Genomic DNA, 20979 nt, shown 5'->3' with positions numbered 1-20979 from the left:
TAGGAATAACTCGAGTCAAGTCCCAGCCTTACAAGTATTATAGCAACCCGCTAATAGCCTATAGTTACAAGGTGACATGAATATCACAACAGGATGGAATTTCACATACAAAACTTTCAAATGGCAGCCAATGATAACTAGTCACAGCAGCTGACTAATACAAAATAAGATATAAAGTTGTCATAGTGCCTTCTCTTCTATTGCATAAGCTTCAGGTAGGAAGTGGTTCATAGCCCCTAACTAGTTCCTGGTGTCAGGAATAACGCACTATAAAAGTTAAAGTAGCAAGAGATGGCTTTTAGTTTGGATTTGCCAAGACTTAATCCTCTCTGACACAGGCATGTTTTTTTTTTCCACAGCATTTAGTGGGCATTTGAAATGCCCACTAAAGATGCTGTACTGAGTCTCCATTCATTTGAATGGAGCTTCGCAGATGAGAATTTTAGCAAGAGTTTCTAATGCACACTAAAATGAACGCGGCATGCTTTATTTCCGTGCGTTCAGCACGTTTTTGACGCACCACATTACCCATTGCAATGATGGGGTGCATTAAAAATGCGTCACTCTTACAAACTCCTTTGTAAGCATGGCCTTACTTAAATCGTGGGGGGTAAGAAAGCTGGGACCCCACAAATAGAATGGGAGCCAAGCACAGGTGACAAGCCAGAACGACCTACTGCGTTTGATCCTTTTCTTGAAGCAGTATTTTAGGCTTTTGGTTGTGCTGTGGTTTATTGTTGCGGTAAAACCCAAGGCTTAACTTTTCTGATACCTGTCTGCTGTTTAATGAGTTGTGAGGACGAGGAGGTGAGAAGTTGGCAGTGCAGATTAGCTCCAAGATGGCGCCCAGGTGCAAGTATCTGCAAATATTGTGCATTGCAAGGCTGCAGATGCAACACTGACTACCAAGTAGGATGATCGTGCGGAATGTAAAGAATGTTCTGATCAGTGTCAAATACCTGTCTGGGAGGATTTAGTAAATCCTGCACTGAGCAGGAGGTTGGACCAGATGACCCTGGAGGTCCCTTCCAACTCTACCATTCAATGATTCTAGGAGTTTACCGAGTAATGTGTGATGCATTGCACAGATTAGAGGAATTTGCTCATTCAACCTTGGTAAGAAACGCTCATTAAGACAACTACAGCTGTATTTGCCTCTTCTGGTGGAACTTTCAATGGGTTATCTTACTCCTGAAAAGAGAAAAGGTAAGCATGCCCCTTTTTTTATGCTTCCCTGCTTAATCTGCCTCTGCGAATGTTATCATGCAGGCTACTTTGGCACAAGCTGGTGGTGTGGATACACAAAAGGATATACAAAGTGAACCTACGCTGTGTGATTTTTTATTTTTGGGGGGGGGGGGGGGGGGGGAAGACTAAAAGCAATTCTGTCTGGGCCTCCCTTTCTGCCCAAGTTGGTAGCTTGGAAGAGGATTTGTAAAACACAATTTGCAGAAAGTTACAGAAAAATTGTCTAAAGCATAGACACGTTTGAAGAAGTGGAAGAAAATCTTCCTTAGGGTGACTACCCACTACAGTTTTTTTCACGATCGCGATTTTAGCTTTACAAGTCCCATAGCCCACAGACCCCTGCAGAAAAAAAAAAACAAAAAAAAACAAAAAAAACAAAAAAAAAACACTGCGAATTTCGCAGTGAAAAAAAAACTGTAGTGGGTAGTCACCCTTATGGGTATGATTAGTAAACGTGATCAATCTATTCGTACCTTGTAATACAAAACAGATGTTCTAGGAAAACGGACTCAGGAGAAAATTTGTGACTGGTGGGGTTCCTAAAAAGCTGCAAGGGTTAATAAAACGCCTGCCTTCAAGGATCGGGACACTATCTTAAAGAGCAAGATAAAAGAAAGCAATACCTACACATGGTCCGCATATAGCTTTTTTCCCAGATTATTCAGTAGGCATACCAAAACAAAAAAAACAAACTGATGCAGTTTGTTGATGTTAAGAGACGTCTCCGGGGTTGCAGCTGCCATACACCGTTTTCTACCCAACACATCCGAGAGTTGTAATGCAGAAGGAAACTTTCTTTTTATTAATTCCAGGGATGCCTCCAAGATTGATAAACATGAATATTTATGTAACAGTAATAAGTAACCTTTCTATTGATGGATTATATAACTGCTTGAAATTAGATTTGGTGGATGTATAGGATGCTACTTTGTAGGGATCTTAATGTGATATTGGGTTTTCAGACCATCATTAGATCTAAATGTGTTTAGAGTTGTGTGGGGGTGTTTTTTCTTTTCTGCTTTCTCACTCAACACTGCCAAAGCTTTTGACAGCATCATGTGGAATTCTCTCTGGACTGTTCTTCGTAGGGTGGGCTTTGGTAAGAAGTTTCTGGTTAAATTGCCCTATTCAATGCCAGGGACAAGAGCGAGGGTAAACAACCACATTTCTGGACAGATGGTGTTACAGAGGGGAAACAAGGCAGGTGTGTTCCCTGACCCCTCTTTTTGCCTTGAAAATAGAGCCCCTGGCTTGTTTCATAAGACAATTACCTGATATAGTGGTGTACTGCATTATTGAGAAAAGCGTTTCACTATACACAGATGACCGAGTTTTGTATATTGGGGATGCGAGTAACTCTGTGGGCCCTATTATGTTCATCTTCGATACTATTGAGGGAAAACTGTTATTCCTCCCTTAGACCCTTTACCAGTGGACTTTCCATTGAAACATATCCAATTACAAATAATGAAGAATAAAAATTCTAATTTTGGGGAGTTGTGGTATATTCTAGAGCTCAGAACTTTATTTCTGCTAACTTGCTTCCATTAGTACAAAAGTTTAACGATAACGGCTGGAGCAGTCTTCCCTTGTCGATAATTGTCAGGTGAAATCATATTAAAATAGTTATGATGATGCAATTCCTTTACATACTTCAAAACTCTCCGGTTTGGATTTCATTATGATATTTTTTTTGAATTCCATACAATATTTAGGAGCTTACTGTGGAAAAAGAAATCTGCTAGAATTAAAGATTGTAAACCCTTCAAATATATACTCTGTCTGGATAGATTTTCTGGTGTCACTACTGAGTTGAAGGGATGGTGAAAAATGGGATGGGTTCGACTGGTAAGATTAGTTTCTAAAACAACAGGTTGTAGCTCCCCTATGATGGTGTGTGAAAGAGGGATGAAAGGAGGAAAAAAGGGATTATATATGACCATAAGGCCTCATGTCCATGGGCTTTAAATCCACTGCGTTTCCCCCGCACGCGGATCCACGCCCCATAGGGAAGCATTGGACACCCGCAGGTAGTTAAATACCTGCGGATGTCATTTTTCCCGTCAGGCGCGGATCCGCCTGCGGGAAAAAAAATGGACATGCTCCATTTTCGTGCAGGTCTCCCGCAGGCTTCTATGGAAGCCATCTGGATCCGCCGGAGACCCGTACCAGAATTAAACTTACCTGCTCCGGATGATGCGGTTCTTCCCTTCTTCGGCTCAGCAGATGTGCCTGGCACATGCGCGCGGCACGCTGCCAGCGTGCCGAGCACATCCGCAGGGCCGAAGAAAGAAGATCCGGCCACGAAGGAAGGAAGATCCGCAGCAGGCAAGTTTATTCTGATTTTTAGGCCTCATGTAAGCGGGGCAAGAGGGACCCGCTCCAGATTCTACATGAAGAATCTGTAGCGGGCCCGATTTTCCCTGTGGACATGAGGCCTTACTCTAATGATTAAAGTATGGAACAACATTTAAGCAGATTCTACAACTAGATGGACTTGCTATTTACACCCTCCTTTGGAGGCCAATTTAGGTTTACTGTTTTATGCTTTTGTCTGTGTATATAGGTTTTGTTGGTAAGGATTAGAGGGGATATGATTCATTTATGTATAGCCATGTTCAACTGTATTGTTTTGCTGGAAAAATGATACATATACTATGTTTATATAAATATATAGGACTCAAGGGTCAACTCTACAAAATTAGAATTTCTATAAAAATAATCAGATTAGAAAAAAAAACTGGGACCCCAAAGATCCTTAGAATGAACACACCGCAATACTACATATCCTTCACATCAACCAACCTGTGCACAAAAGAGCCTGGGCTCCCCGTCTCCCTCCACTACGGTCGTCGGACCACCTGTAAACTAGAGGAACTTAAAGTATCAAAACTCTTTGAGAGGAATTGTTTATAGAAACCAAATCAAAATTCATTTTCCTGACTACTACTGGAAAATGAACCATGGACTAGTTTATGATAACAAGCCCCTGTTTTCTTCAGGTACAGGAGCTCCTTTATGTAATCACATACTAAACATCCCCTCATTTAGCTTACCTTTATTATAATATGCCCAACGGCTCAAAATGGAGGCTCTCTTTATAAAGTTTAAGATAATTTATAAACATAACATACATCTTCTGGAAGAGGAGAACTTTATATGAAACTCTGCTAAACTTTGTTTGCACTTAACCAAGACTGTGTAACAATTCCACAAACACATCCAAGAGACCAATGTCCTTTTAGGTACCACACGAGTGTAAAGTAAGAGCGTTGTACTTTACATTGTGTCTACTGACACATCTTGTTTCCACAGGAACTCCTCGACATAACAGGTTTCTGCATTGCAATTGGCAGCGCAAGTGTAGACTGCCAAGACACCCCAGTCAATGCTCTCCTGAAGGCTATCGACTTTCAGATGGTTCAGTAGTTGTGGCATTACCTGGCATGAGCAAAAGACAAAATGACAATCTACTCAATTAAGATATTAAAAAGGAAAAAAAAAAAAAAAGGCACAAAATCCCAAGTGCTTCCCTGATGTGTTACTTGCAGTGCAGTTCTGGTCATTTCTATAAGTGAAGGCTACGTGCCAGCTATTATCCCAATGCACATCAAGTGGAAAATAAAGCAACTTTGTGACCACCCCATAGACTTTTTACATCCTGGTTTAGTGAGCTTTAATCCCCAGGGCCGCAAAAACACACTCGCTCTAGAGATTAAAGGCACGTGGGCTCTGAACGCGACAGCTCCATGCCGTCAGCTACCGGAGACAGCTGACAACCTGGAGCTGTCATGGGGGTGGGGAAGAGGGGGAGGAAGGAAAAAAAAGAAAAAAATCTGATCCATGAGGGGAGCTGAAAGTACTCATCCCTGTCCTCCAATGTCCCGCAACATTCTTAAACTTTAAGATTCATTTCTTCTCACGGATCACATTCGTGAGGGGAGATGAAATGACGTACCCAAGGCCTCCGGCGATGTCCTGACGTGATCTTTATCTGTGGACCTTTTTCCAGCTTCGGCGTATGCGCCCATCACAAAAATGGCGGACGCAAGCACAGAAGCTGGAAAGGGCCCGGGAAATTTAAAATCTCCTTGCTACTAAAGGTAGCCGAGAGCCTGGAGCAGTAATGTTAAAGGTGTATGTCTCCAGGGGCAGATAGGAGCAGGGACTGCACCGGAGACACCCGCGGAGGTGAAGCGACTGCCTGCCCTTCACTGCAGGACCGGGTAAAAGACATTGCCGGCGGCTGCAGCTCTGGCAGATTCCCAGTCTGACAGCATCCAGCTGGAGATTTCCTGCTACCTGGCCCCAGTAGTGTAGTGGAGCTGAAGACTCCTGGACAGTAAGGGGCCAGTGTGGAAGCTCTAGAGGGCCCCTGGTATATACTCCCCGCTGGGCAGTCACCACCCCAGCCCCAGCAGGCATCGCTAAGGTGACTGGGTTATGGTTCTGCACTGCTGAGGGTGGTTTTTTGCCCTTCTCTTCCCCTGCTACCCCCCGCCCTCTTCTCCTCCACCTTCAATTTGTCTTTTTTCATCTTCTCTTCCTCCTCTCTCTGCCCCACCTCCCCTCCCCTTTCTCGTTAGGTCTTCAGGCCGGCCACTGATGACAATACTGTTGAGATGTGTTGTGGGCAATACTACCTCTCTTGTTTTTCCAGATGGCCTGCTTGGACTGTAATCTGCCCCCCTCCCCCTCAGGTCACATCAGGCATATATAGCCTATGGTGGAGTAGCCCACAATTACATGATTCTGTCTCTGCCCCCTTTTCTCCTGTTGCATTTGGTCTCCGGACATGAAGTCCCTCTTTTCTGTATGATTTTTTTGATTAGCAATAGCTGACAAAGGCAAAATACAATTTTCTAGCCAAATATGTGTCAGGAGGAATGTATGCATATACATGGGCGATTATGCTTTTCCTGTTTCTGTATTTATGCAATGTGATGTGTCACCGAGATACCCAGCTGCCTCTCCACATTTGTTAAATTTTGGCTAAATAAAAGTTCCTTTAAATTAAAAAAAAAAAAAAAAAAAGTGTAATGTCTCTGAAATGTTTTTTTTTTTTTAAATTAAGTTTTTCCAATGTGCTTCCAGAATAAAGTAAACAGATGGAAATATATATCTCATCAAAAATGCACATATTTGAGATATTGCAGTAGAGAATGTAAAAAAAAGAAAAAAAAATTTCTCAAAATTTTCCTAATTTTGGCGCTTTTAATAAATATACACAAATTCTATCGGTCTATTAAATGAAGTAGAATATGTGGTGGAAAAAACCAACAAGGTCACAGTTACTTGGGATATGCAAAACCTTTACAGAGTTATTCTTTGTTAAAGTGAATTTGGCCTGGTCATTAAAAGGGTTGTCCCGCAAATTAAAGTACAGGTAGTCCCCGACTTGCGAACAGGTTCCTTTCCGGGAGCCCGTTCGCAAGTCCGTTTTGTTCGCAAGTCGAACAAATGGTAGTATGGAGCGGGATCGCGGGTGGATCCCGCTCCATACAACGTCGGGTGCCGGCTGTTCTTACAGCGGGCACCCGGTGGCAGCAGTTCCGACGAGCTGCGCCGCTTGTCAGAACTGTTAACACTTTAAATACCGCTCTGACAGTGGTATTTAAAGTGTTAACAGTTCTGACGAGCGGCGCGGCTCGTCGGAACTGCTGCCACCGGGTGCCCGCTGTAAGAAACAGCCTGCACCCGACGTTCAGGGGGCCCGTACAGCGTCCAACGATGAGATCGCGGGACGCTGTGTGGTTTGCTAGGCAGCCGGGGACCTCCTGAAAGGCCCCAGGGCTGTCTATGCAGAGTGCCTATCAAGCACACGGCTTGATAGGCGCTCTGCATAGACAGCCCTAGTGCCCTTCAGGAGGTCCCCGGCTGCCCCGCCACCGCGATGTGACCGGACAGGCTTCTATCAGGCTTGATAGAAGCCTCTCCGCTCCCTGCACAGTATGATGTAATGCCATAGCATTACATCATACTGTGCTGTACAGATAGTTCGTATCTAGCGAAATTCGTAACTCGAATGTTCGCAAGTCGGGGACTATCTGTACACCTAAACACTTCTGTATGGCCATATACATGCACTTTGTAATATACATCGTGCATGAAATATGTGCCATACAGAAGTTATATATTCACCCCCCCCCCCCCGTGTTGGCGTCGCCGTTGCCCTGGCGCCGACCAACGATCCTCTTCTCCCGGGCCGGAACAGTCGCACCTGCGCTGTCGGAGCCTCTTCAGCGTGGTCGCGCGCTTCTGGTCCGGGAGCAGGAGCTGTGGCTGGACTCCTCCCTCGGCCGGCCTCTCTTCCCTGTCAGCAGCAGGATCTGGAAGCTGCCCGCCTACCTCGATGATGTCAGTCATCGGGAGCGCGCACGCAGAGGAAGAAGAACCACGGTGCACCATGGGAGAAGAAGTCCCATGATGCACCGTGGGAGAAGTGCAGCGGCGCCATCTTTAAAAGAAGAATTTTAAAAGTTGCTGAACGGGGATCCAGGTAAGCAATTTTTTTTTTTTTTTTTTTTTTTAAATTTTGGTTTTGGCGCGGGACAACCCTTTAAGCTTGGTCACATCCTGGTTGTTTTGCATCTTCATGTCCTATGTAGATCTATGCAGTTTTCATTATTCCAAAGCAGATTAAGAAAACAGAACTAGAGCTCCGATTACTAGATATGAGCAACAGGCACAGTTGTCCTGTTAGGCAGCTTTCATAAAGGAGGGTCCTACATTTCATCTTTAGTAACACAAACACATAAAAGTATTGGAGGTCACTTACCTGGAATTCAAAAGCCCTTTTGGCGCCACATTCACAGTTCGGGATATCATTTTCAGCTGGAACATTCTGGAGTGAAATCCACAGCGGGTCGCCACCTCTGCAGTACCTCAGGACCTGCATCAAAGTACATTCTCACATGAATAAATGCTAAATTGTAACGCAAATTCACTGAAAAAATATCCCTATACCTACATATATAGTGACTGGGAGAAAGAGTCAGCTAATAGTCATAACCTCACTAAGATGAGACCAAACTATTGGGAGCAGATAACTGTACTAATAAAATATCAAAGATGTTAAACTTCACACACCTGGAATAACCTGATTATTCAATCATTCAGCAGGGAAATATTGTAAGATGAAAATATGGGTAATAAAATAGTGACCCTCAGGACAATTAGTAAGACAAGTCAAGTCTCCTGTTTGTTGGCCCTAATGAGCCCTCATTTTCAGCTCATATTGCACTGGTTATATCACCAACAAAAACCGGCTAGTATATGGTTATAACTTGCCTGTGTACATACTTATATAGCACCAAACAATATCCACACACAGGGCAAAAAAAGCACATAGTGTAAAAGCAGAATACTTGCCGCTTCCAGGGGGTTTAAAATAGGTGCTTTTTTTGCCCTGTGTGGGGATTTTATTTGGTGCTATATTCATATTGCACTGGGCAAATACAGAGTGGCTTCGGGTAGTTTTTATCTGATGCCCAGTCTACCATCTATGGACCCACGACTATGGGTCAGATAAAAAGCTTTTCCATGATCACCAAAATTTCTAAATGGCTATAAAAATATCTGCAGCAGTAGATCAGAGTATGCACTATTCTCAAAGTATTCGTTCTGCTGCATGAGGCATCACAACAATCGCCCAAATGTGAACTACATAAATCTTCAGTCATTTGGTGATAAATCAGAAAAGTGGTTTTAGAATGAGAACTCCTGATTGGAAATAATTACATCAAACTGCTAAATTGTTAGACTGGCAATTCCCAACAGAGCGCAGTAAGACTCTACCAGCGGTGTCACAACACGTCAGTACTTTGAGGAAATTCTATCTGCATCTAGCAGAAACCATACTCTCCGTACCTCATCCTCCACGGCTCCCGTTCTAGTGGTGCCTGCTTCCCGGCTGCTCTTCACTTTTGGCTACAGAAATCGGACATGTGACTGCCACAGTGAGCTGATGATTGGCTGCAGCGGCCACATGTTCCTGGTGTCAGTGATATCACTGGTTCGCTGCAGCTGGGAGTAAAGACCAGCAGGGGAGTGGGCACAGACAGGATTAGCAGCAGCAGCAGCTGGGGACCAGATACTGACAGGTTTGGGAGAGGGGACTATGGCTTTTTTTCCCCCTTTTCATGTTTTTCCACCACTCAGCAGTTTGAAAAAAAATGTTCCATCCTCATAACTTTACAGCATACACATTTCAGGTTACTATTCAGAATAAGCTGACTGTGTACCTGAAGATGTAGAACTATATCTGACCTTTGTATGACTGTGTCTACAGAATATTTATCCTCTGCATGCTCCATCTTTGTCAGTTTTCCAGGAGCAAGCAGGTACAAACTATCTGCTCTGATGCCTTCCATACACTGTGCTACACTGAGATCTGTCAACACACTCATTTGCAGCAGCATGGAGGACATTATACAGCAGTACTAAGCAGTGCTGCTGTGAATCCAGCTCTGGAGCAACAAAGCGCTGGTCCCAGTGGTTGGAACTGCAGATATTCTTTGGCATAATCTGGAGAACAAAAACTGCAAATATAGGAATGAAATGGGTAAAATGGGGAAAAAAATGTAAACCTAAATAAACTGTTTTAAAGGGAGTTTTTTGGATCATCCTCAAAAGAAAATAAATCTAAAAAAAATTCTTGCCAATCTTTAGGATAGGTAATCAATTGATGATCGCCAAGGGTCCACCTTTCGAGATTCCCACTGATCAGCTGATTCCTGTTGCTGCTGGTAATGTTGCAAATACTAGAAGCAGCAAGCACTGTCAACATTGGTAGTTGTCAATCACTGATGGCTCCGCCCACTGGACTGTTCAGCTCAAATGAATAAAATACAACAACTTCTGAAACCCCCCAGTTCCTGTGACACAGGTAGAGCCCTTGGCCACAGTATGGCTCTATACAAAAAGGTTACCCATGGCCCTTTTCCCCCATGGGGAGTGCACACAATTAAATGGTCACTAACCTTTCAAACAACTTGTGCTTATATTACAGCCAATGTAAACTAGCAAAATTGCAATTTACTTTAATTACCTTAAAGGGGTTGTCTCACGAAAGCAAGTGGGGTTAAGCACTTCTGTATGGCCATATTAATGCACTTTGTAATGTACATCGTGCATTAAATATGAGCCATACAGAAGGTATTCACTTACCTTCCCTGCGCTGGCGTCCCCGTCTCCATGGCTCCGTCTAACATCGCGTAGCTCCGCCCCGTCACATGTGCCGATTCCAGCCAATCAGGAGGCTGGAATCGGCACATGTGATGGGGCGGAGCTACGCGATGCCGCGTAGAAGGGGGCGGAGCCAGAACGCCGCTGCTGCCGGGCAGACCCGAAGGCAGAAGACCCTTCTGCGCAAGCGCGTCTAATTGGGCGATTAGACGCTGAAGTTAGACGGAGCCATGAAGACGGGGACGCCAGCGCAGGGAAGGTAAGTGAATAACTTCTGTATGGCTCATATTTAATGCACGATGTATATTACAAAGTGCATTAATATGGCCATACAGAAGTGCTGAACCCCACTTGCTTTCGCGAGACAACCCCTTTAAATAGCATTATTGTGCTGAAGAAAAAAAAAATTAAATCACTTTAAAGTGCTGGTCAGTTGGCGTCTCCTTGCTCTTAAGATGCTAAAAACCAAGTGACTATGAGCCTGTGTAAAGAAAAGCCGCTCAATATGGGAGCCACTCCTGTTTACTGCGAATGGAGTCAGGAGGCCAAAATGATCCCAACCTGTTTTGCCTCCATTAACTAGAATAGCTGTTGCTCTGGTTTAAGCACAGGAGCGATAGTTGGGTAGCCAGGGGCTTATGCGCCCAACAGTCGTCCTATGTAAAGGAATCTGTAGACTTCTCCTAGAGTTCAGAGAGAAATGAAAATACAGCCTGCAAAGGGAAGAAAATGGGGAAAGATGCAGCATGCAAGTTATATAATGACAGGAAACGTTATTCCTCGTGTACATCGATGGCAACTTATTCTGAAAAGTCAGGTATGCTCTAACCATAAAAATACTTAATTCTATTCATATATGCTGGTTTATCACAGAATACCTGCTCAGGTTCTACTGAGATTCGCTTCTTGAACCTGCTAAACGCCTTGTCGTCTTCACTCTCATGCTTCGCCATTGCCGTCAGGTCATCTTCATTTAATTTCAAATCATCCAGAGAGGACTCTGAGAGAAAAGCGAGAAATGCATTCTAATATGAAACTTTAGGATTCTATCAGGTTGCAAGTATTTCTATTTCAAATAAATAAAGGTCTCCCTTAGGGCGGTTTCACACAAAGTTTTGTGACAGTTTGTGCTACAGCAAAGTGGTGATCCAAAAGATATGGGAAATCTAAAGAAAAGACCCATAAGGCCAGTTTCACACCAGCATTTTTTTAACTTGGTATTCTTTAGACATTGTATATCTATTTTCAGGGTCTGTTCTTAGTGTATCCATGTACCCGAGCCAAGTCCCCATAGAATCCTTGAGTCCCTCCAGCGGCATCAGCGCGACAAATGCGACACCCTAAAGGGGAGGATCCCCCAACACCTTCTGTTCCTGGTACCAACACGTGTGATAGAAACGTTCCCGCAGAAACATTCCCGCAGTTCCTCCCTTATTTTCTGTGGCATTCTGACAAGACTTTTCCAGGTCTCAAAATAGGACTGCACCATCTTTTCTTTAACCTCTTAATGACGCGGCCCCTTTTTTCTTTTTCCATTTTTTCCTCCCCTCTTCAAAAAAATTGTTTATTTATCCATCGACGTTGCAGAATGAGGGCTTGTTTTTTGCGGGACGAGTTGTATTTTTAAATGATGCTATTTAAAGTACCATATAATGTACTAAAAAAAAAAAAAAAAAACTTTAAAAAAAATTCTAAGTGGAGTAAAATGAAAAAAAAAAAAAAAGACATTCCGACATCTTTGAGTGCGTCTTGTTTCTACGGTGCACAAACTGCAACAAAAGCGACATGATAACTTTGTTCTATGGGTCAGTACGATTACTACAATACCAAACTTGTATAGGTTTTTTTATACTGTACTATTTTTCAAAGAGATATAATTTTTTTTCAAGTATTTTCTGCGGTCATCTTTTGTGCGCAATAACTTTTCTATTTTTCTATCAACGTAGTTGAGGGGGCTCATTTTTTGCGGATGTCCTGTAGTTTCCGATAATACCAATTTGGAATACATACGACTTTTTGATCGCTTTTTATTGCGTTTTTTCTGGGAGACAGGGTAACTAAAAAAGTGCATTTCTGGCGTTTTTTGTTTTTTTTCCGGACGACGTTCACGGTGCGGGAACATTAATGCGCTACTTTGATAGATCGAACTTTTATGGACACGGCGATACCAAATACATTTTTTTATGATTTAGATTTTTTAATAATATATATAGCTAAAGGGGGGTGATTTAAACTAACACTTTTTTTATTGTGTAAAAAAATAAATAAATAAAAACTTTATAGATTTATTTTTTTTTTTTTACTTTAAAGTCCCTCTGGGGGACTACAACATGCGATGCTTTGATCGCTCCTGGGGTTGGCTTGATAGGCAGTCTGCTAAGGCAGCCCTGGGGCATTTCAGAAGGCCTCCGGCTGCCATAACACCTGCACGGCTCCCCTGATCTCACTGAAATCGTAATTTTTTCCGTCTGCTTTGCTTCAATTCATTCAAAAACGGTGGGGTCAAAATACGCAATACACCCCTAGATGAATTCGTTAAGGGGGTCTCGTTTTTAAAATGGGGTCTGCTCTTTTCGGTTAGGACCCCGTTGTGCATACAGACAGAAGATGAAGGCCACAATGGGTATGTTTCTGAACACAGGACAAACAGGGGTACCATTTTGGGGTGAAAGTCTGCATTCATATGTGTGCTGTACAAAAAAATTAGTTTTAAAATGGAATAATTGTTAAAAAAATTAAAATCGTAATTTTTTACTTCTACTTTGCTTCATTCAAAAACTGTGGGGTCAAAATCCACAGTACACCACTAGATAAATTCGTTAAGAGGTCTAGTTTCCAAAATGAGGTCCTTTGTGGGGTCCTCTGTCGTTTTGGCCGCTCAAAGAGGTCTACAAGTGGGGAATGGGGCCTAAAACACCTTCAAGCAAAATGTTTGATCTGAAAGCCACTGGCTGCTCCTCTTGGTTTGGGCCCCGATATGCATACGGACATAATATTAGGGCCACAATAGGTATGTTTCTGAACACAGGACAAACGGGGTTATCCATTTTGGGGTGCAGATCCTCCTTTTCATGTGCACTGTAGAAAAAAATCCTGTGTTTAAAATTACGTATTTGCAAAAATATGAAATTTTATTTTTTCTTGTCTAAATTGCATTAATTCCTGAAAAGAAACTGTGGGGTCAAAATACTCCTAACACCCCTCAGTGAATAAAAGGGGTGTAGTTTGTGGGGGTATTATTCCGACACCTATGAACCTTTGCAATCTTGGCTTGGTGCAGGAAAGTAAAAAAGGGTTCCTCAAAATGCTAATAAATAATGTTAAATTTGTACATCTCCTAAGTGGTTAAAAAAATGAAAGTTTTTCCAATGTGCGCCCAGAATAAAGTAAACAGATGGAAATATATATCTTATCAAAAATTTCTATGTTATGTTTGCACATATTTAAGATATTGCAGTTGGAAATGTGAAAAAAATGACTTTCAAAATTTTCCCAATTTTGGAGCTTTTAATAAATCCGCACAAAATCCATCGGTCTATTTTTTCCGCCTAAATCAAGTACAATATGTGGCCAAAAAAACCGATGTCAGAATCACTTGGATATGCAAAGCCTTTACGGTGTTATTCCATGTAAAAGTGACAAGTCAGATTTCCAAAATTTGGCCTGGTCATTAAGGCGCAAACGGGCTTGGTCACTAAAGGGTTAAACTGACTTTTCAATCAGCTTAGAAAGACCTCGTTGGCTTGCAGGCTTCTCATCCTGTGTAAACGCTCCCCACTGCCCATGGGGTGGGGGGTGGGGGTGAAGCGCTGAGCAAGAAGTGGACAAGAAGCCCGCAAGCTGGCACCAAGTTTTTCTGTGTAAAAGCTCTGCGCGAGCGCCAATGACCTTAGTGGTAATAGTTTTCTAAACCTCACGAGTGCTATCAGCCCGTGTAAAAGAGCCTTTAGGCTGAACTTTACTACATATCATTTATACAATTAAAACCAAGCACGTCATAAAGCACAAAAACCATTATCTTACCGAGGTTTGACGGCACATTTGATGACATTGACTCTACATCCATCTGACTCATTGTGGAATCATCAGTCAGACTCGTATCACAATCAAGCTCTTCGGGTTCTGTAACAAGCTCATATTCTGGAAACAAAAACCCATGATCTGCAGCCTCAACGCCACGGACATCTGCAAAGGGATGCAAGTATTCATACATCAATTTCTGGAAGAGATAACTTAATAAGCCTACACTCGCCTCTCCTGGATCCGTGCATCTCCCGCACCAGCAGCTCTGGGTCTCCCCCCATGATGTGAACATCAGAGGCTGCTACAGCCAATCACAGACTTCAATACTCAAGCAATAAACAGGCTGACTGCAGCTTGTAAACACAGACCTGGCACGGAGTACGGAGCTGCGGCGAGGAGAGTATGAGCTTGTTTGTTATTTTCTGCTATGGGGAACAGGTTTAGAAAAAATAAAAATAAAAAAGTTGACTATCAGACAACCCCTTTAATTGCATACTGCTGCATGCCGACAAATCCCCATACACTATCTTGGCGTTTTCATTATAACATTTGCAGAGGCTTTTGTCTCCCCATTAATTCCCCTTCTAATACATTGTTTACAGTAATATACAGAAAAACAGTTTACTGATAAGAAAAGTGCACCAGCATATTGCATCTAGGGACTCGCAAGTCTGGTCTTAGATGGCACTTGACGGATGACAACAATCCCACCCAAAAATAAGAATAAGAGCTCCCCTTTAAATAAAAGTCCTTTGTCACCTAAATGACTGATTGGTGTATGTCCAACGAGGGAGACCATTTGATACTGTAGAATTAGCTTGACCCCTATCCTGCAAGCTAAAGACCCCTTTACACAGGCCAACTGTCAGATGCACAAGCGCCAAGAACTATCACAACCAATCACTCCTGAGCTTACACAGGAGATGGCTATATCTCAGGCTGTATTGTAGATAAAGCCAAAGATCAAAGCTCTCTTTAAAGCAAAGATTCCCAGCAGCTTTAAAGCAAGGCCACAACCTACCTGAGATAAACATTTAAAGCCAAGTCTTTGCCTACTGAAATGCCATTCTAGAAGGACATAGGAGATACGACATTGGCAGGAAAAGGGTTTTCCGGCTTTTTTTAAAAAAAAGGATAGGTCATCGATAAGTAAGAGTCTGCCACTTGAGTCCCTGTCTGATCAGCTGTTCACCGGGCTGCTGTCACAGTATATCAAGAAGCAAAGAGCTCCATACACTGCAGTGATTTTGCATGGTATTGCAAACAGAGCTCCTACTCACTTCAGCGGCAGACCACTGCAGACAAGCTATTGATGACCTATCCAGAGGAGAAGTCCATTTTTCAGAGCTGCAGAAAACAGCTGACCGTTACTATGCTGCACCATAACTGTATAGCACAGTGGGTGGTTAAATCCTGAGAAAGGCCTGAAAAATGTGGTGCAGGGATTGCAGGAGCGTCAGCTGTTACATACAGCTAAAACCCTGCTATTAAGGCCAGAATGAAAACTTGTAACCCATTAGAAGCCATGGCTAATAGTGACCGCTGCATGTAAGGTTCACTGCAGCATTTCTGGAATGGAGGCTTCTTCAGGTGTCCGGAGTTGAAAGGTGTAGCTCTGGGTTTTTTGGGGGTTTTTTTTTGTAATTTAATACATTTATTCTTTACTGCAAAATTTGTGACAATACATTGATCAGTTCTACTTTTGGGAACAGCACATGCAGTAGCTATTTTTACTTTCTCTGCCTCAGTTTCAAAACCAAGCAATTAAAAAAAAAAAAAAAAGAGGGTGTGTTTATTGTGCACAGCTAGCAAAACAAACATCAAGTGTAAATTTGTTACTCAGAGCTCATTCCCATGTGTGTATGTGTACAACGCAGTATCTCGCGGCCCATTTGCTCTGCCGGCAGAGATCGCGTAGGGCTGTGATTGGCATTACGCATGCTCGGGATTCTGACGTTTTTCTTCAAATTCCCCAAGCTGTCCATTCACAGGCATTGCCCTTCAAGGGCCGTGTAGGAAATATAGGAATAGAGCATGCTGCAATTTATTTCTCCTGCATTTTATACGGATGTCCCCTCACAGTTCCAACGCAGGTGTGAATGGAAGAATGAAACCCCAAAAAGACTTGCTTCCATTCACCGCTTGTTGCGTGCGTAATATGCTGTGACAATACACCTGTGTGAATGAGCCCGCAAATCGTAGTGACATGTTATTCATGCTGCTGTAACATTTTAACCCTTTGCAATCCAATTTTGGATTCAGGGTTTCCTAGGTGGGGGCTTTCTTTCTGCCATTATGCAATGGCGCCATCTGCTGGCTAAAGCCAGTACTGCAGTATGGAACATGCTGGAGAGGCCCCAAACAACAGAGCGGCCAGTAATATACAGTAAGAATACCCTGCCGGACGTCTTGACATCGGAGCTGTACAGCCTTCAATCAGAATGTTTTCAGACGTCAGACAGTGGATTGGAAAGGATTAAAAATTACCCCAGAAATCGTTAACAAACGTAATTAAAGATTTCTATGTGCCCCTAAAAGGATAGCACAGAAGAGTACAAACAGTCCTGCAAGAAACCGGCTCTAATCTGCTAAACCAAACCCCTCTGTACTCCGCCTAATAACACGCTCCCTGTCCTACTGATGGCAGCTTGCAAAATCCCTGCTAACCACAATCAGCCGCCCCCTGCAGTCATACGGATTCAGCCACCACACGGCTTACGTCTGACCATTGTCTGTGTATAGCATCCCTCACTCTCCAGCTCGCCATACCTGGCACATCTCCAGCCCCTTTACCTTCTGTATCACCCCATTATTTGGGGTATGTAAGCTCGTTGGAGCAGGACCCTCACCCATATTGTTTCCATCAATCGATTACTACATGTAACTGTGGTTTTTGTGTCTGTTCTCCCTGTCTTGTAAGCACTGTGGACTATGTTGGCGCTATGTAAAAAGATTATTATTAATTTGGCTACAGAAGTCTAAAACAAGTTCTGGCTTTCAGAATGCAACTATGAAAATATACTTAGTCGTCGAGGCCCAAGTCATCCCTTAAGAGGTTAAAATCTCTCAGGCATGCTCCAGCATTGCAGGCTTTATAACAATGGGGCTTATTTACAGTCTAGTAGACAACAGGATGCACCCCACATAAGCCGATCACCCTCCAACATAACCCCTGCCCACCGCTTACCTGCCTCCTGCGCACACACCACCTTGTGCTGTGCCCTCCAGTCTATCAGCTGATGCAGGCGGTCACAGTAATTGGCTTTATGGCACCGGGAACAGGACTTGGGCCCCAGACAGCCACATACCCTGCAGAGCTGCAGGCCGCACTTAAGCTGGAAGCTTGCTGGGTCTTCTCCGGGGGGTGGCGAGTCTGGAGGGGGGCCGTACGAATAGGTCTCATTCTTTCGTGGTAGCTGGTTTCTAAAAACTAAAGGAACATTTGCTTAGAGGGACACACCAGGACTTCACTATTATTACTGGTGACATCCCTCGTATCATTGTATCTTGTCACCACCAGGAAGCTAGGGATGTGACAGGGCTTGAATCCAGGAACGCCGCTGTCACACCCCTAGCTCCCGATTGGTGACTCCCAAAGGTCCTAGCAGCACAGTGTGTAGTGATGTTTGCTTCGTCAGGACGGTTAGGAATTAGTTTACCTGTTAGGTTTACGTTATTAGCTGAAAAGGCTTCCATGTAACAGAAGTAGTAATCTAATAATCTAAACCTAACACCAAAACATCACCAACCCTCGTGGCAAGGCAAAAATCACTGCACTGTTTACCCGGGGAACAGGCTGCTTCTTTATGTGTGGGGACTTACAGTGCTGCCGGCAAACTACTCCGCCGATCACAGTGGGCCCCATCGGCGCTTACATGTGCGGACCAACGGCTCTCCGCTTCCTCCTTGCCGCCCAAGGTAATGGGAAGGGAGCTGGGAGAACACAGGTGCCACGGAGAGTCACAGCAGGGCCACTACAAGTGAGCGGAGGCGATCGATAGTCTTCCTCCACAGCTAGTGCAGCTGTGACGCTACAGCCGCCGGGGACAGTGCTGCTGGGGAGAGTGACAGCGGCGCCGGTGGTGACAAGATACACAGCCAGGAAGTAGACAGCGCTGTCCGTGGCACAGCTGCCTGTGTAATTTCGTGGTCCGCGCTCTCACCTTCCTGCGGCGCCAGGAACCAGATTGGCAGACGGATGCACCGTTCACTAAAACGTTGTTCACAGCGAACCACTAACAGCCGTTTATACACAGCAATGTGCGAACAAGAAACTAACAGATCCCCCGCCGCCTACACATTACAATTATCTGTCAAATACAAACAATACGATTCTTTGACCGCCAATGGTCAAATGTCGGAGGGCCCCTCTAGTCACCGACCACCTACAGACGCCACTGGTACCTTTATAGCTGCGGTTCTCCCCCGCCCGGTGACACGCAGGGTCCCGGCAGGCGAACAGGTAGAGGGTGCGGTGGAAGCTCCCGGTACACGGCGCGTACACCTGTAGCAGGAAGGCTAGCGGCTTCTTACAGACCCCGCACTGCAGCCTCTCCGGTCCCGGTAGCCCCTCCTCCCCCAGCCAGGCCGGCCGACCCCCGACCTTACTGGGGAACTGCGGGCTGCGCAGCCGCCAAGGTTCGCACTCCTGCACGAAGCCGAGCTCCATGACAGTGATGGAAGCGGCCATGATGGAGGAAAACGAGAAGCCAGCGCGGGAAGATGCCGTCACCGTCACGTGATTCTCACGGGAGGGGAGGGGCTCTGCGGAGACCTCACAGTGCGCGCTGACCCTATGCTGAACCCGTGGCGTCATCAGCTCAGAGGGCGGGAAGTTAGGAGGTAACACCCACAGGTCGCATATGGTCCTCTATGTGCTGCGCGGCCATGATGCTTAACCCCAGTCCAGTGTCGGCCCTCGACTCTCCTCACTGTACTCTGCGGCACATTCGCATGGGCGAGCACCTCAGTCCGCACACTCGGGCCGAGATAGCGCTGCTTAAAAATGGCTTCTGTGACATAGCCAGCCTCACGTGTGACAGGATCTCCACTGTTCACCCATTGGCTTCGATGGAAACATTGCAGAGCAGGCTCAGTGCCCACACCTGCCGCGAATTCCGCAGCAACGTCCGTCCATAGACAGGCCAAATGATTCTCCCCTGCCAACGAGCGGAAATCAGCTGTGATTTTCAGCTCGCGATGAGAATTGCAGAATGCTTTATTTTGTGTGGAAAATCGTACGAACGGCTTCCATTGCCGTCAATGCAAGCGATCCAATCCGCGGCAATTCTAAAATGTCAATTTTGAAATCACCACGAATACGCCTCTGCGCCAGCCAAGACACTAGCCACGGATCCGGACAGGTCAGTATAGGGTCTCTGTCCAGCATCGGGTCTGCTTCCGCTGCGAGACTTTTTAATCGGAACCCGAGCCGGCTGTGGGCATGAGGTTAAAGGGGTTGTCTCACGGCAGCAAGTGGGGTTATACACTTCTGTATGGCCATATTAATGCACTTTGTAATGTACATCGTGCATTAAATATGAGCCATACAGAAGTTATTCACTTACCTGCTCCGTTGCTAGCGTCCCCGTCGCCATGGATCCGTCTAATTCTGATGTCTTCTGGCGTTTTTAGACGCGCTTGCGCGGTGCGGCCTTCTTCCTGGTGAATGGGGCCGCTCGTGCCGGAGAGCTGGTCCTCGTAGCTCCGCCCTGTCACGTGTGCCGATTCCAGCCAATCAGGAGGCTGGAATCGGCAATGGACCGCACAGAGCCCACAGTGCACCATGGGACAAGACCCGCGTTGCATCGTGGGTGAAGATCCCGGCGGCCATCTTGGTGAAGGAAGACGTCGCAGAGCGGGGATTCGGGTAAGTAATAAAATTTTTTTTTTTTAACACATCCTTTGGGGTTGTCCTGCGCCGAACGGGGGGCCTATGGGAAAAAAAAAAAACCCATTTCGGCGCGAGACAACCCCTTTAAGGCTTAAGGCCTCATGTCCACTTGCACTCACAGATTCCACTGCTGAATCCAGCCGTGCCCACAGACATGGAGAGATAAAATCCTTTTCTGACCTGTCCAGATCCAGTGCGGATCTCCTTTATCCCCCGTGCTGGCCGGCTCTTCTTTCTTCAGCACGGCGGGTTGCATCTGGACGCTCCGGCGACGTGTCGGGACGCATGCGCAGTGCAATTTTTATTTTTTTAAACATTTCCTGTTTTTCCACGGCACGTCTACAGTGACAGCTGTTGGTGTGCCGTGGATCGTACAGCTTCTATTGACTTCAATGGAAGCCGTCACGCGGGATCCGCAGAAAAATGGAGCATGCTGCGATTTCTTCCCACGTGTGCGATCCGCATGCCGGGGAAAAAAAACAAACTTCCGCATGCTTTAAATTGTCTTGCGGATGCTAATGCATCCCTGAGGGTGGCTCGATCTGCAGATCTCGCCCGTCAGAGACTCGCGTGGATTTTATAATTAAACTCCGCCCGTGGACATTGGGCCTAAGGGTCCCATTGAAATC

The 20979-nt window shown here is 44.9% G+C and overlaps 1 protein-coding gene across 2 annotated transcripts; it reads right to left on the bottom strand.

The window, feature by feature from the left end:
• Positions 1–1355: 1355 nt before the first annotated feature.
• On the bottom strand, positions 1356–19288 carry PDCD2 (programmed cell death 2). 2 transcript variants are annotated; one of them, XM_066596101.1, is made up of 6 exons: positions 18862–19288; positions 17645–17887; positions 14458–14619; positions 11313–11434; positions 8027–8140; positions 1356–4689 (listed from the first exon to the last, which is right to left on the bottom strand). In XM_066596101.1, the coding sequence occupies exons 1-6, from the start codon at positions 19271–19273 to the stop codon at positions 4528–4530; spliced, it is 1215 nt and encodes a 404-aa protein (XP_066452198.1). In that variant the 5' UTR covers positions 19274–19288; the 3' UTR covers positions 1356–4527. The 2 variants fall into 2 exon arrangements, with proteins under 2 accessions (XP_066452198.1, XP_066452199.1); XM_066596102.1 differs by having other exon boundaries at positions 19066–19288.
• Between the last annotated feature and the right edge of the window lie 1691 nt (positions 19289–20979).

Source organism: Eleutherodactylus coqui, chromosome 3 (assembly GCF_035609145.1).
Source record: "Eleutherodactylus coqui strain aEleCoq1 chromosome 3, aEleCoq1.hap1, whole genome shotgun sequence".
Taxonomy (NCBI): Eukaryota; Metazoa; Chordata; class Amphibia; order Anura; family Eleutherodactylidae; genus Eleutherodactylus; species Eleutherodactylus coqui.
The sequence above is the reverse complement of the archived record's forward strand: the minus strand, read 5'-3'. Positions and strand labels throughout refer to the sequence as shown.

Coding starts and splice junctions, on each gene's coding strand:
- PDCD2 (XM_066596101.1), bottom strand. CDS start 19,273: ATGACGCCACGGGTTCAGCATAGGGTCAGCGCGCACTGTGAGGTCTCC. Junction 14,620..17,644: donor GGTGTGTGCGCAGGAGGCAG/GTAAGCGGTGGG, acceptor ATCCCTTTGCAG/ATGTCCGTGGCGTTGAGGCT. Junction 8,141..11,312: donor TCTCAGTAGAACCTGAGCAG/GTATTCTGTGAT, acceptor ACTTTGATGCAG/GTCCTGAGGTACTGCAGAGG.